Below are 12,286 nucleotides of genomic sequence, written 5' to 3'. Positions count from 1 at the left end.
CCACAGCTAATTCAAAAGAATCTCTCTACGCAGAGTGATATTTGCACGCGGAGGGTTAAAAATCACTAGGGCTAATTAGGGCAGTCTGAGGAGGCATGAAAAAAACTAGCCACGGTAATAAAAATAATAATGATGGCATTTATTAAGCACTTACTATGTGCAGAGCACTGTTCTAAGCGCTGGGGAGGTTACAAGGTGATCAGGTTGTCTCACGGGGGACTCACAGTCTGAATCCCCATTTTACAGATGAGGTAACAGGCACAGAGAAGAAGTGACTTGCACAAAGTCACACAGCTGACAAACGGCAGAGTAAGCATTTGAATTCACGACCTCTGACTCCAAAGCCCGTGCTCTTTCCAATGAGCCACACTGCTTCACGGTACCCTATGGCTTTTTGCTTTTACTTTGTGCATAGTCCTTGCCTTTCATGTCGCTTTCATATTTTACTGTTTCATCTCTCCTATTTGCCTGTTGCCAGTCTCCCTCATGTTCCTCGGATGTAAGCCCCTTGGGTTGTTGGGGGGTAGGCAGGGACTGTGTCCTACTTACACCCATGCATTCTTTCCCAGCCCTTAGTCGAGTGGTCTGTACACAGTAAGCACTTTGTATATACCATCACTGATCCCAAAATGAAAATGTATGGAAAGATCGTTGCAAGAATCAAACTCAATGGCTGGGGAAAGTCTGGGTATTGAGTTGTTTCCTTTGACTTCGGTAAATACAAATAAATGAATGTTTGAAACCCATCAAGGAATCATTCTACAGTAGGGTATTTTTAAAATAAATGGTCACCACTGCCATGAATGTATGCTTCCACTACAAAGTTGTCAAGGAATTGAGGAATGTTTGCCCAGCAAAGACAAGGATGTTTGGATTCAGCACATCGTGGTGACACAATGTGGTGATTTTCCTCTAATGCAGCATTTGCCAAGAAGGCATCCTCATGTTGTAGGATTGATCAGTGGTATTTACTGAGCACCTACTGTGTGTGAAGCACTACGCTTAGGAGAGTACAATCGAAGCAAGAAGCATGTTTCCTGCCCTCAAATTTACAATAAAGAATGGGGAAGCAGCAGCAAGCAGTACAAATATATCAGGATTAAATAACTGAATATTCAAATAAAAGTATACAGGTATGTAAGTGCTAACTTCACAAATAAAATACAAACACTAAGTGTGAGAGTTGGGTTGAGGTAGCACGGGTGTTCTGAATTAATCGGGAAACAGAGGGGAGGCAGCGAAAAGCAACGGATAAAGTATGGGCCTGGGAGCTAGAGGACCCGGGTTCTAAGCCCGGCTCCACCACTTGCTTGCTGCGTGACCTTGGGCAAGTCACTCACCTCCTCCGTGCCTCAGTTTCCCCAACTATAAAATGAGGATTCAATACCCATTCTCCCTCCAACTTGACTGTGAGCCCCATGTGGGCCAGGCCTGTATCTGGCCTGATTAACTTGTCTCTACCCCAGGGCTTAGAACAGTGCTTGATACATAGGAAGCACTGAACAAATACCATTTTTAAAAAATCAGGAAGGCTTCCTGGAGGAAGTGGGCTTTTAAGAAGGGTTTGAAGATTGGGAGAGCTGTGGTGTGGTGGATTTGGGAGAGGGAGTTCCAGACCAGGGGGGACAGTGTGAATGAGGGGTTGGTAACAGGAGTCCGAGAGTGAGGTACGGTCAGAAGGGGAGCTGGAGAAGCACCAAGACTATAGCCTGTGGAGTCCTGGGTAAAGAGAGCCGATATGTGAGATGGAAAAAAATTGGTGGATGGCCTGCAAGTCGGTGGTAAGGAGTTTCAGCTTGATGTGGGTGAGATGGTAGCCAGCGGAGCTTTTGGAGGAGTAGTGAGATGTGTGTCATAGTGCTGTAGGAAAAGGATCTGTTTTGTCATGTGCTTTATAGACTGCAGTGTGTGGAGGGGGCGGTGACGGGGTGGGGGAAGGGAAAGACTGGAGACATGAGAAGCCAGTGAGGGGGGCTGATACAAACAGTCTGTGATTTTACAAGAGACTGGACCAGGGTGGTAACTTTTTGGATGGGGAGAAAGGGGAGGGGCTAGGAAAAGATGCAGAGGAATATTTGGCAAGCTTTTGCAGTTAGTTGATCAAATTTTGAGAGCTGCAAGACAGTGAAGTGTTGAGGACACCAAAGTTACGGGGCTTCTGGGACAGGTATAGTGGTGCTGCTGTTGAACAAACTCAGAAAACTGAGGCTATCAAAATACGCATTTCAATGCAAAAGTTTCTATTTCCCGGAATGAAAAAACTCGCCTTTGAAGGACAATGTGCTTTCACCTGGAGGCAGTAATTATGGTACTTGCAGGGTGGCTGAAACAGGAACAGCCCTGGAAGGAAGTTTGATCCAGCTATCGGCTAATGGGGGCTTCAATCCTCATTCTGAGGAACCTTTTGCTGACCGCAAGCAACGAAACAAAGCCTTTGTGTTTGGAAGGCAGGCACCATACTGGAAGTTTCAGACAAGCCTCTTGTTTGTTCTAATCCCTGACCATCATGCAGGCTTGCTTCTAAGGAGTGATTGTCAACAAGAAAAGACATCAACCCTTGTTTTCAGAGCAATCTCGGCCAACCCAGAACCCAGTGTGACCCACTGCCAGGAATATTTTTCTATTTTAATGTAATCGTGGGTCTCTGACTGCATTTGATACCAACAATAAAGAAATTTACTTACCAGCTGCCAGCACTTTTTTATTTGGAAAAGTATACACCTGCTTAATAGACCACCTCCTTACAAAGTTATCTTGAAGCAAGTGAAGTGTTTGACGTGCCTTAAATTTTCAGGAAGAAAAATGCTGTGCAAATGCAGGGCATTATAATAAGATACGAAATGGTAAAACATGGCCTATGAATGAAAAAGTTCTTACAGAGGAAAAAGATGACGGGTAGTTTACTTAGACTGTGAGCCCCATGTGGGATGGCGACTGTCTCTGACCTAATTAATTTACATCTACCCCAGTGCTTAGAACAGGGCTTGGCACCCAGAAAGCACTTAACAAATACCATAATAAGATAAGGATAATTACTATTGGATGAAAATATTTCCCCCCTTTTATGGACTTGCTTTCTACATGAAGGAGACTTAAGGATTTTCTTTCCCATTCTCTAAGTGTCTAACCTTCTCCTTCGCCCTTAAACTGTGACCCCATGTGTGGGTCAGGGACTATATCCTACTTGATTATCTTGAATCTACCCTAGTGCTTAGTACAGTGCTTGGTGCATAGAGAAAGCACTTAACCTAAACCACAATTTGTTAATATGAATGTGAGCATCACACAGTACAGGGCCAGCTTACATTTTAGCATTTAATGAAGTCCCAGGATAGCTTGGATGGTGAAAGAAAGCAATAGCTATCCTATGGCTCTCCTCCACTTTTTTTTGCCACTGTGCTCCCTAATCCCCTCAACCCAGAATGTTTTATCAATCAACAGTATTTATTGAGTACTTACTGTTACAACTTACATAGTTGGTATTTACTACTCTGTTCTCCCCTTACTACTTTCTCCCACAGGTGGATTCTGACTGTTTCCCCGATTAGCCAGAGGGACAATGGGGAAAGAATCCCCACCTCTTAAAGACAGGGAGAAATTCAATCTGTCCCCCTACCCAATCTGTTATTCCAAATCTCATATTTTGACTGTACCGCACTTGAAATATAGATTCAACTTTTTCCTCAGTTTATACAACTTTTCAATTCAATAGAGTGAATAACCATGGTGATCGGAGTAGCCAGATGTTCAAAGGAGCACTTACTTTGGGAATGCATCAAAGCAATAGGTCTTTTTAGTATCAGGAAAGGCTACCCTCATTCCTGAGGTCAGAGGAGAATGAAGAATGACGGCAGCACTCTCGTACCGAGCAGCAAGGTCCACAGATGGCACCGTTCCTATACTTTGGCCATATATAATCACGTTTTCAGGGCGGATACCGTACCTAAGAAAATTCAGAAATGTTAAAAGATAAATCGACAGATTAGGGGCTAGTGTGGAAATTTCAGCTTTTTCCAAAGACTCGAGCTTAATGAGTGGAATGAACTTTCAAAAGTATCAAAGAGAACAAAATTACTTATGCTTGACCCACCTTTTTTCAACTCTTTGATATCTGACTTTTAAAACAAAACCCCAACTTTTTGTTTTGTTTCTTAAAACATGTTCAGCTAGTTTATATGCCACCCAACAATGGTACAAAAAGGAATCCACTATCATGTCTACCTGGGTTTACTAATAAATTGGATCACAATATTTTCAAAGGGGTTGAATTTCTATTTTAAAATTGAACCAAAAACCTCTACTCCATGAGAAAAAAGGAAGCCTCACAATGGACAGGAAACAATGAATCAACAGTCCACCATTTCACTCCTCATTTCTGAGGCTGGTCTTGTTTTGCTGGACACCCTGGGGATTGGGTTGGAACTAGAGTAACCAACCCAGTGCTCCCCAGCTAGGGATCCCAATCTGTTCCTGAAGTTCTCAGGGAAGTCAGAACTGTTCACCTCTATCCCACGTCCTTTAAGGAGTGAAGACTACCATTATATCACTCCAGTTAGGAAGCCCTAACCAGACCAATCCTGATCTTAACATGTCTGGGTAGAACTGGTTCCTTTTTTAGCCCCCAGGAAAAGAAATAACAGCTTCTATGTACTTCGAACAGCAGCTTAATATGCTGATGACCCTATTTCAATGAAATTCACATAACACATAAGAATTGCAATATTAGGGTGGATCAATGTTCCAGCCATCCCAGCATAGCCTCGACAGTGGCACCAAAGGATGCATGAAAGAATAGCGTGCTGATTAGAAATCTCTCCCACTAATATCCCTGAATCTAAGCGCTTGGGCCTTTCTCGTTTCCCCCTTCTAGCGACTCATTTATAGACCTCCCAGGCATGCACTTAACTCAGCCCTTCTTGAACCTGTCAATATTTTCTGCCTTCATGATTTCCTGCAGCAATAAATTTGATATGTGCCTCCCACCGCTGTGTAAAGAACTGTTTACTTAGGCTTCAAACCTACCATCTTCAAGCTTCAATTGGTGTTCTCCAGTTCTCGTAGGATTTGGTCAAACGACAATTCTATGCTTCTCCTTTCTATTGTGTTAAAGATTTTTCATAAATAGCAATCACTTCTCAGCCTTCATTATTAGTATTACTACTATTATTATTACTTTGGCATTTGTTAAGCACTTACTCTGTGTCAAGTACTGTTCTAAGCACTGGGGTAGGTACAAGTTAATCAGATAGGACGGTCCCTGTCCCACACGGGGCGCTCAGTCTAAGAGACAGGGTGGACGGACATTGAATCCCCATTTTACAAATGATGAAACTGAGGCGTACTGCAGGCAAATGGCAGAGACAGGATTAGAACTCAGGTCTCCTGACTCTCGGCCCTGTGCTTTCCATTAGGCCCCATTGCTTCTCATCTATCCAAGCTGAATCATCCTAATCTTTGCTATCGTCGTATATAGGCTCCATCCCCAAGAGTAGGTAATGTTACCCTGAACCATTTCTCATTCACACCTCTACTGCCCATTAGGAATGAGTTTAATTTGAGTTTAGTATTCTTCCCCCCTCCCCTCCTCCAAATTATGGTGCTTTCCAACTATGAAGTCAGCACATGGCAATCATTAACTGTTAAACTGGTCACTGGAAATCGGGATTCTTAATCCTAATTTGAGTTAGCCTAGCCTAGAATAGCTTTGACATTGTTTCCGTTTCAGTCCAGGTGGAAAAGACAGCAAATCATTATATGAAAATTCCAATGTAATGAATAAATCAGGGAACAAATTCAGTACACATACCGCAGACTTGTTTTTAAATCTTGCAGCAGTTTTGCTGCCACATATGAGAAGACAAAGTTTTGAATGAGAAAGCTCCATTGTACCTTTCCCTTAAAGGAAAAAGACCTGATGTGTGTGTGTGGGGGGGGGGGGGGGGGGGGGGGGGGGGGAGGAGCGATGAATGGCTGAGAGGGACAGAAGTTTCAACTCTGCTCCTCCTCCTGGTTCTAGTGCCCTCAACAACATTCCCCTACAGAGGAATTCAATTTTGTGTGTGTTGCTTGATTAGGCTTGCAAATAAACTCTCCCCAAAGGGGAGACAGACTCTCTTCTGGCAAACAGCTTTAGTGCTCTGCTGACAGTTATTTGGGAGAGCCCAAGGGAACACCTCCCCGAAACCAAACGATGGAGGACCATCTGCCCCATCACCAATCACAGCACATCCCCATGGGCAACCTGGTACATCATGGGAACAGAAACTAGGAGGTTTTAACTCACAGTTCTGAGCAAAGACAAGAGCCGCAGAAGAGCAGGCACGAGAAGCGGATGAAACTCCAGTTCAGGAACGAGGGAAATCTGGGATGTTGGCTGCATCCAGCTAGGGGACATCAACTGAAGGGATGATACCAGGATGGGACTAAGAGGAATACGGGTGGAGAGACAATGACGAGAAGGGGAAATCAAAACCTATGTGCATTGAACAGTTTGGAGAGAGAGCCTGGTGCCGTGGACCAGGGAGGTGCCGCTACATCCTCTGGGTATTGTGCAGACTGTTGATCCGAAGACTCAGCGGGACCAGCTGAGATTACACATTATCCGCCCTGGGACAAGTAACATCACTTGCACTACCAGCAGGGCTTCTTTCTTCACCTGATCATGGAGGATGGTGCTTCTTGGACAGGTATTTAGAAATGAAGAACATTAAAATTTGTTCAGGGGTGCCTTAAGGCATGTCGGGGGGGCTGTGGCAGTCCCCTTAAGTAGGTGGTTAGTTGACCTTCTGGGCCTTGGGCAAGGAAATTTGGGACCCAAAGGAAAAGGATAAATGGGGCTAGGTCAAAGAGGTTGCTGGCAAGCATGGGTGGGAGGAATACAAACCTCTACAAATAGACGACAGCCCAACAGGGTCACATTCTAGCCTTAACAAAGGATGCAGTGGAACAATCAATCAATCAGTGGTGTATGCAGAGCACTGTAATTGAGTTTTTGGGAGTGTACAATACGGCAGCAGAGGATTCTGGTTCAGGCCTCTATAACAATGAGCTCTGTGATAACACAGGAGCCAGAACAACATAAGTAGGAGGTAGATAAGGGAGCCTTGGAACTGGAAGTACAGTGAGTAGTTGAGGAAAAAAAAAGAAGAAGAGGAGGAGGTAATAATGAAGGGCCCATCTGACAGTGGGGGGAGATACAGCTCTAAGACACGCCACTCAAACTGTGGAAAAGATTGTCAGGCCTTCTTGAACAGGGGTAGAGGGGCCCTCAAATTGATCTGGACCTGTTGTAGGAGGGAAACTGAGAAAAACATGGACTGATTAGTTAACTAAACTGCAGGCACAAACCAGCCATCTTTCCAGAGAATCAGCACTTGTCTATGGCAGACAGTCCATGCTGTAATCAGATACCAGGTCTTCTGAAAAGGTAAGCCATGGGGTTAAGGAATGTCAGTTAAAATGGGGATAATCAAGAAAAGTTGCTGAAGTTATGAATGGACCCCTGGACTCATCTTTAAAAGTGCTTAGAAGATTGGCACGAAATGCTCAACTTCCAATGGGCTTGAAAAAGAGTCACTGTGTTATTTGACCTATCGTCTTTTGGTGTTTATAACCTGTTATCCAACTTTCAGTAGGGTTGTTATTTGGGGACATGTGGCTCTTAAATAATTTAAAGCATTTACCTGGAGCCCAAGGGTACTTGGGAATGCACATACTGGAATATTGCTATGGATTTTTTTTAATGCTACTTGTTAAGCACTTACTGTGTACCAGGCACTATAATAAGCACTGGGTAGATACAAGGTAATTAGGATGCACACAGTCCCTATCCCATATAAGGCTCACAGTCTTAATCCCCATTTTTACAGATGGGGTAACTGAGGCACAGGAAAGTGAAATGACTTGCCCAAGGTCACACAGCATACAAGTGGTAGAGCTGGAATTAGAACCCAGGCCTGTGCTCTATCCACTATGCCATGCTGCTTCTCAATCTGGAGTCTGTGCAAACAGGAGATGCTCAGTGAGGTAAGGCAGGGACAGGACTGGAAATTGGGTTAATCTTTTGTTTTCTTCAGAATCTTAGCTGAGGAATTTTAGAATTTGATCTGTTCTTTTGGCTCTTCAACAAAAAATGGTTTAATGGGATATTTCATTTTCTATGAAGGCCTAACCCTGATGTAATCAGGGACTATGCAGTTGAATATGTGTTGGTGGATGAAGGAGAGATAATAATAATTATGGTATTTGCTAAGCGCTTATTACACGCCAAGCATTGTTCTAAGCACTACGGTAGATACAACGAAATCAGGTTGTCCCACGCAGGGCTCACATTTTTCATCCCCATTTTACAGATGAGGTAACTGAGGCACAGAGAAGTTAAGTGGCATGTCCAAGGTCACACAGCAGACAAGTGGCAGAGTCAGAATTAGAACCTATGCCCTCTGATGCCCAAGCCTGGGCTTTTTCCACTAAGCCACACTGCTTCTCAGTTGTGTAGTTACACCTTAAATGCCTTATAATTAGATGCATCAATTGACAATAAGAAAGGAATAAATCAGTGCTTAGAACAGTGCCTGGCACATAGAAAGTGCTTAATACCATTATTATTATTATTATTATTTGTGGTAATGAGTTCAATGAAAGAGTTTACATTTCCCTCTACAAAGTCCAAAACATCAATCATATTTATCAAGCGCTTACTTGTGTGCATAACCGAAATTTTCTAAAGTGATGAGGATCTATTTGATCCAGGCATCTTAACTTTACTGAGGGTGGTACCTGCTGAATATGGAGGGCTTGGGATTCTATCTACCTCTGGGCATAGTCAAGGAAAAATAAGAAAAGAAGGAAGTCATGTTTACCACTGGCCAAAGTGAACATGAGATTTCAAATGAACTGAACTCATATTTGCATTATTTATGTCTAAAGAAATGCATGTTCCTATTCATAAAGGACAGAGGTCTTTTTTATGTGGTGTGTTTTCCTGAACTTGGTTACTGCTTCTGTAAGCACTTAGTACAGTGCTCTGCACACAGTAAGTGCTCAATAAATATGATTTAATGAAAGAATATTAGAAAAAACTACCACCTCACTTAACAAGTGTGCCTGCATGCTCTATGTAGCTGTATACTTATTAGTCCAACCGTTTTGCTGTTACAATTGTGCCCTCCTAGTCATGAGAGGAGCCTGACTCCACAATCAGCCCAGACAGGCCCCGTGGAGAGGTCACTGCTACCACTGAGCCTACCTTCAGGGATCCAAACTGTGATATGAAGACATCAGGAAGAGGAACACAACAAAACGTCACTGGAAGACCACAGAGAAGTTATCGGGAACATTGCCTGAATGGTGATGATGATGGAGACTTTCAGAACACAAGGGTGGTTTGAGCAACTGTTTGAGATGGTGGGGGAAGACTGGAGGTCATGCATGGGAACTGCTTGTGAAACTGCTGTGTTGGTGCGAAAACTGGCTCCAGGATTGAGACCCGAAGGAAGAGAGGGCTTCAATTCGGTCATAGCCAATTGAGCTCATTTTGTCACAACTCAAGTACCAGAACCAACTTCTGAGAATGCAGAGGTCATTAATTTAGGCCCAAGCATCCAGTTTGAGATTAGGCGAATGCTGGGGAAGGAGAGGAGAGGGAGGTGAGACATCCTCACGCTTGGATTGCAGATGCTAGGACCTGGCCCAGATTATGAAAATGGGCAAATACTGGGAATACGACTGAAACAAAATTAACGGCTTAAAATTACAGAACAGAGCTCAGAAGTGAGGGGAAAGGATGACTGCCGTAAAACCCTTTCTACAGAGTGCGGAGAGCCAGGTGTATCTCAAAGACCACATGGATGAATAAGGGCTAGTTATGAAGCCAGATGCAAACTGATCGAACTGATGCAAACTCTGACAAACTAGTTATAAAATCAAAGCAAGATTATGGTTTTGTAGGGAGTCAACGTCTATTCCCAAAGGGGCGGATGGTGGATAGTGTCATTGGTTAAAACGACACTATCACGGTTAGGTTACTGTTCATCAATATTGTAAATCAATCAATCAATCAATCAATCGTATTTATTGAGCGCTTACTATGTGCAGAGCACTGTACTAAGCGCTTGGGAAGTACAAATTGGCATCACATAGAGACAGTCCCTGCCCAACAGTGGGCTCACAGTCTAAAAGGGGGAGACAGAGAACAGAACCAAACATACCAACAAAATAAAATAAGTAGGCTAGAAATGTACAAGTAAAATAAATAAATAAATAAATAAATAGAGTAATAAATATGTACAACCATATATACATATATACAGGTGCTGTGGGGAAGGGAAGGAGGTAAGATGGGGGGATGGAGAGGGGGACGAGGGGGACAGGAAAGAAGGGGCTCAGTCTGGGAAGGCCTCCTGGAGGAGGTGAGCTCTCAGCAGGGCCTTGAAGGGAGGAAGAGAGCTAGCTTGGCGGAGGGGCACAGGGAGGGCATTCCAGGCCCGGGGGATGACGTGGGCCGGGGGTCGATGGCGGGACAGGCGAGAGCGAGGTACAGTGAGGAGATTAGTGGTGGAGGAGCGGAGGGTGCGGGCTGGGCAGTAGAAGGAGAGAAGGGAGGTGAGGTAGGAGGGGGCGAGGTGATGGACAGCCTTGAAGCCCAGGGTGAGGAGTTTCTGCCTGATGCGCAGATTGATCGGTAGCCATTGGAGGTTTTTGAGGAGGGGAGTAATATGTCCAGAGCGTTTCTGGACAAAGATAATCCGGGGCAGCAGCATGAAGTATGGATTGAAGTGGAGAGAGACACGAGGATGGGAGATCAGAGAGAAGGCTAGTGCAGTAGTCCAGACGGGATAGGATGAGAGCTTGAATTAGCAGGGTAGCGGTTTGGATGGAGAGGAAAGGGCGGATCTTGGCAATGTTGCGGAGCTGAGACCGGCAGGTTTTGGTGACGGCTTGGATGTGAGGGGTGAATGAGAGAGCGGAGTCGAGGATGACACCAAGGTTGCGGGCTTGTGAGACGGGAAGGATGGTAGTGCCGTCAACAGAGATGGGAAAGTCAGGGAGAGGACAAGGTTTGGGAGGGAAGACAAGGAGCTCAGTCTTTGACATGTTGAGCTTTAGGTGGCGGGCGGACATCCAGATGGAGATGTCCTGAAGGCAGGAGGAGATGCGAGCCTGGAGGGAGGGGGAGAGAGCAGGGGCAGAGATGTAAATCTGGGTGTCATCAGCGTAGAGATGATAGTTGAAGCCGTGGGAGCGAATGAGGTCACCAAGGGAGTGAGTGTATATTGAGAACAGAAGGGGACCAAGCACTGAACCTTGGGGAACCCCCACAGTAAGAGGATGGGAGGGGGAGGAGGAGCCTGCAAAAGAGACTGAGAAAGAACGACCGGAGAGATAAGAGGAGAACCAGGAGAGGACGGAGTCTGTGAAGCCAAGGTCAGATAACGTGTTGAGGAGAAGGGGGTGGTCCACAGTGTCAAAGGCAGCTGAGAGGTCGAGGAGGATAGTGTCTTAAATGTGATGGAAATGAACGCACGGGAGAAAGCGAAGTGTGGAGCACACAAGAAATACAGGGTGAGGTTACTGGATCAGGTAAAAGTCCCATGATCTGATACAATCAGCTGTTTCACCTACTGCCCCAACAAGACCACAACTTACTCTCCCCTAGCACTTATTTACCTATCTTCTATACTCAATTGTTTCCTCTTACTTGTAACTTATTTTGGTGCCTGCTGTGCTACATTATAAGATCTTTGGGCGGGTGGAGAGCAGGTATGCTCATTCAGTTGTACTCTCCCAAGTGCTTAGTACTCAGCAGATGCTCAACAAATACTACTGATTGATGGGCGAGACTGCGAGTGGTGCTGGGCAACATACTGTCACTATTAATCAATTCTTCTATGTAGGTTCTTGGTCAAAAATGTCTTGGTGACTGAACTGAGGCTTGTCCATCATTTACTCAGGCATCACTGGCAACCAGAGTTTAGTGATATTTTGGAACTACACTTTTTACTTTTCGAGGAATGCATCTGGTCCATACATAGAGTTCTTTGGGCCCTGTTTTGGCCTATGTGGTTTTAGGGCCATAGTCCCATCTAATAGTGATAATAATAATAATAATGGTATTTGTTAAGTGCTATGTGCCAAGCACTGTTCTAAGCACTGGGGTGGTGATTGATGTGCAAAGCACTGTTCTAAGCACTGGAGTAAATACAAGGTAATCAGGGTGTCCCACGTAGGGCTCACAGGCTTCATCCCCATTTTACAGATGAGGGAACTGAGGCCCAGAGAAGTTAAG

General features: G+C 44.6%; 1 protein-coding gene across 7 annotated transcripts in view; it reads right to left on the bottom strand.

Annotated features, from left to right (window-relative positions):
• The window catches only part of ABHD17B (abhydrolase domain containing 17B, depalmitoylase), a 49,911-nt gene that overhangs the window by 2,034 nt on the left and 35,591 nt on the right, over positions 1-12,286 (bottom strand). For all 7 annotated transcript variants that reach the window (XM_038769635.1, XM_038769636.1, XM_038769639.1 and 4 more), the window contains one exon: positions 3,764-3,943. In XM_038769635.1, the coding sequence (XP_038625563.1) occupies positions 3,764-3,943 (180 nt within the window). The remainder of the gene's footprint in view (positions 1-3,763; positions 3,944-12,286) is intronic.

This window comes from Tachyglossus aculeatus, chromosome X4, assembly GCF_015852505.1.
Source record: "Tachyglossus aculeatus isolate mTacAcu1 chromosome X4, mTacAcu1.pri, whole genome shotgun sequence".
NCBI lineage: Eukaryota > Metazoa > Chordata > Mammalia > Monotremata > Tachyglossidae > Tachyglossus > Tachyglossus aculeatus.
The sequence above is the reverse complement of the archived record's forward strand: the minus strand, read 5'-3'. Positions and strand labels throughout refer to the sequence as shown.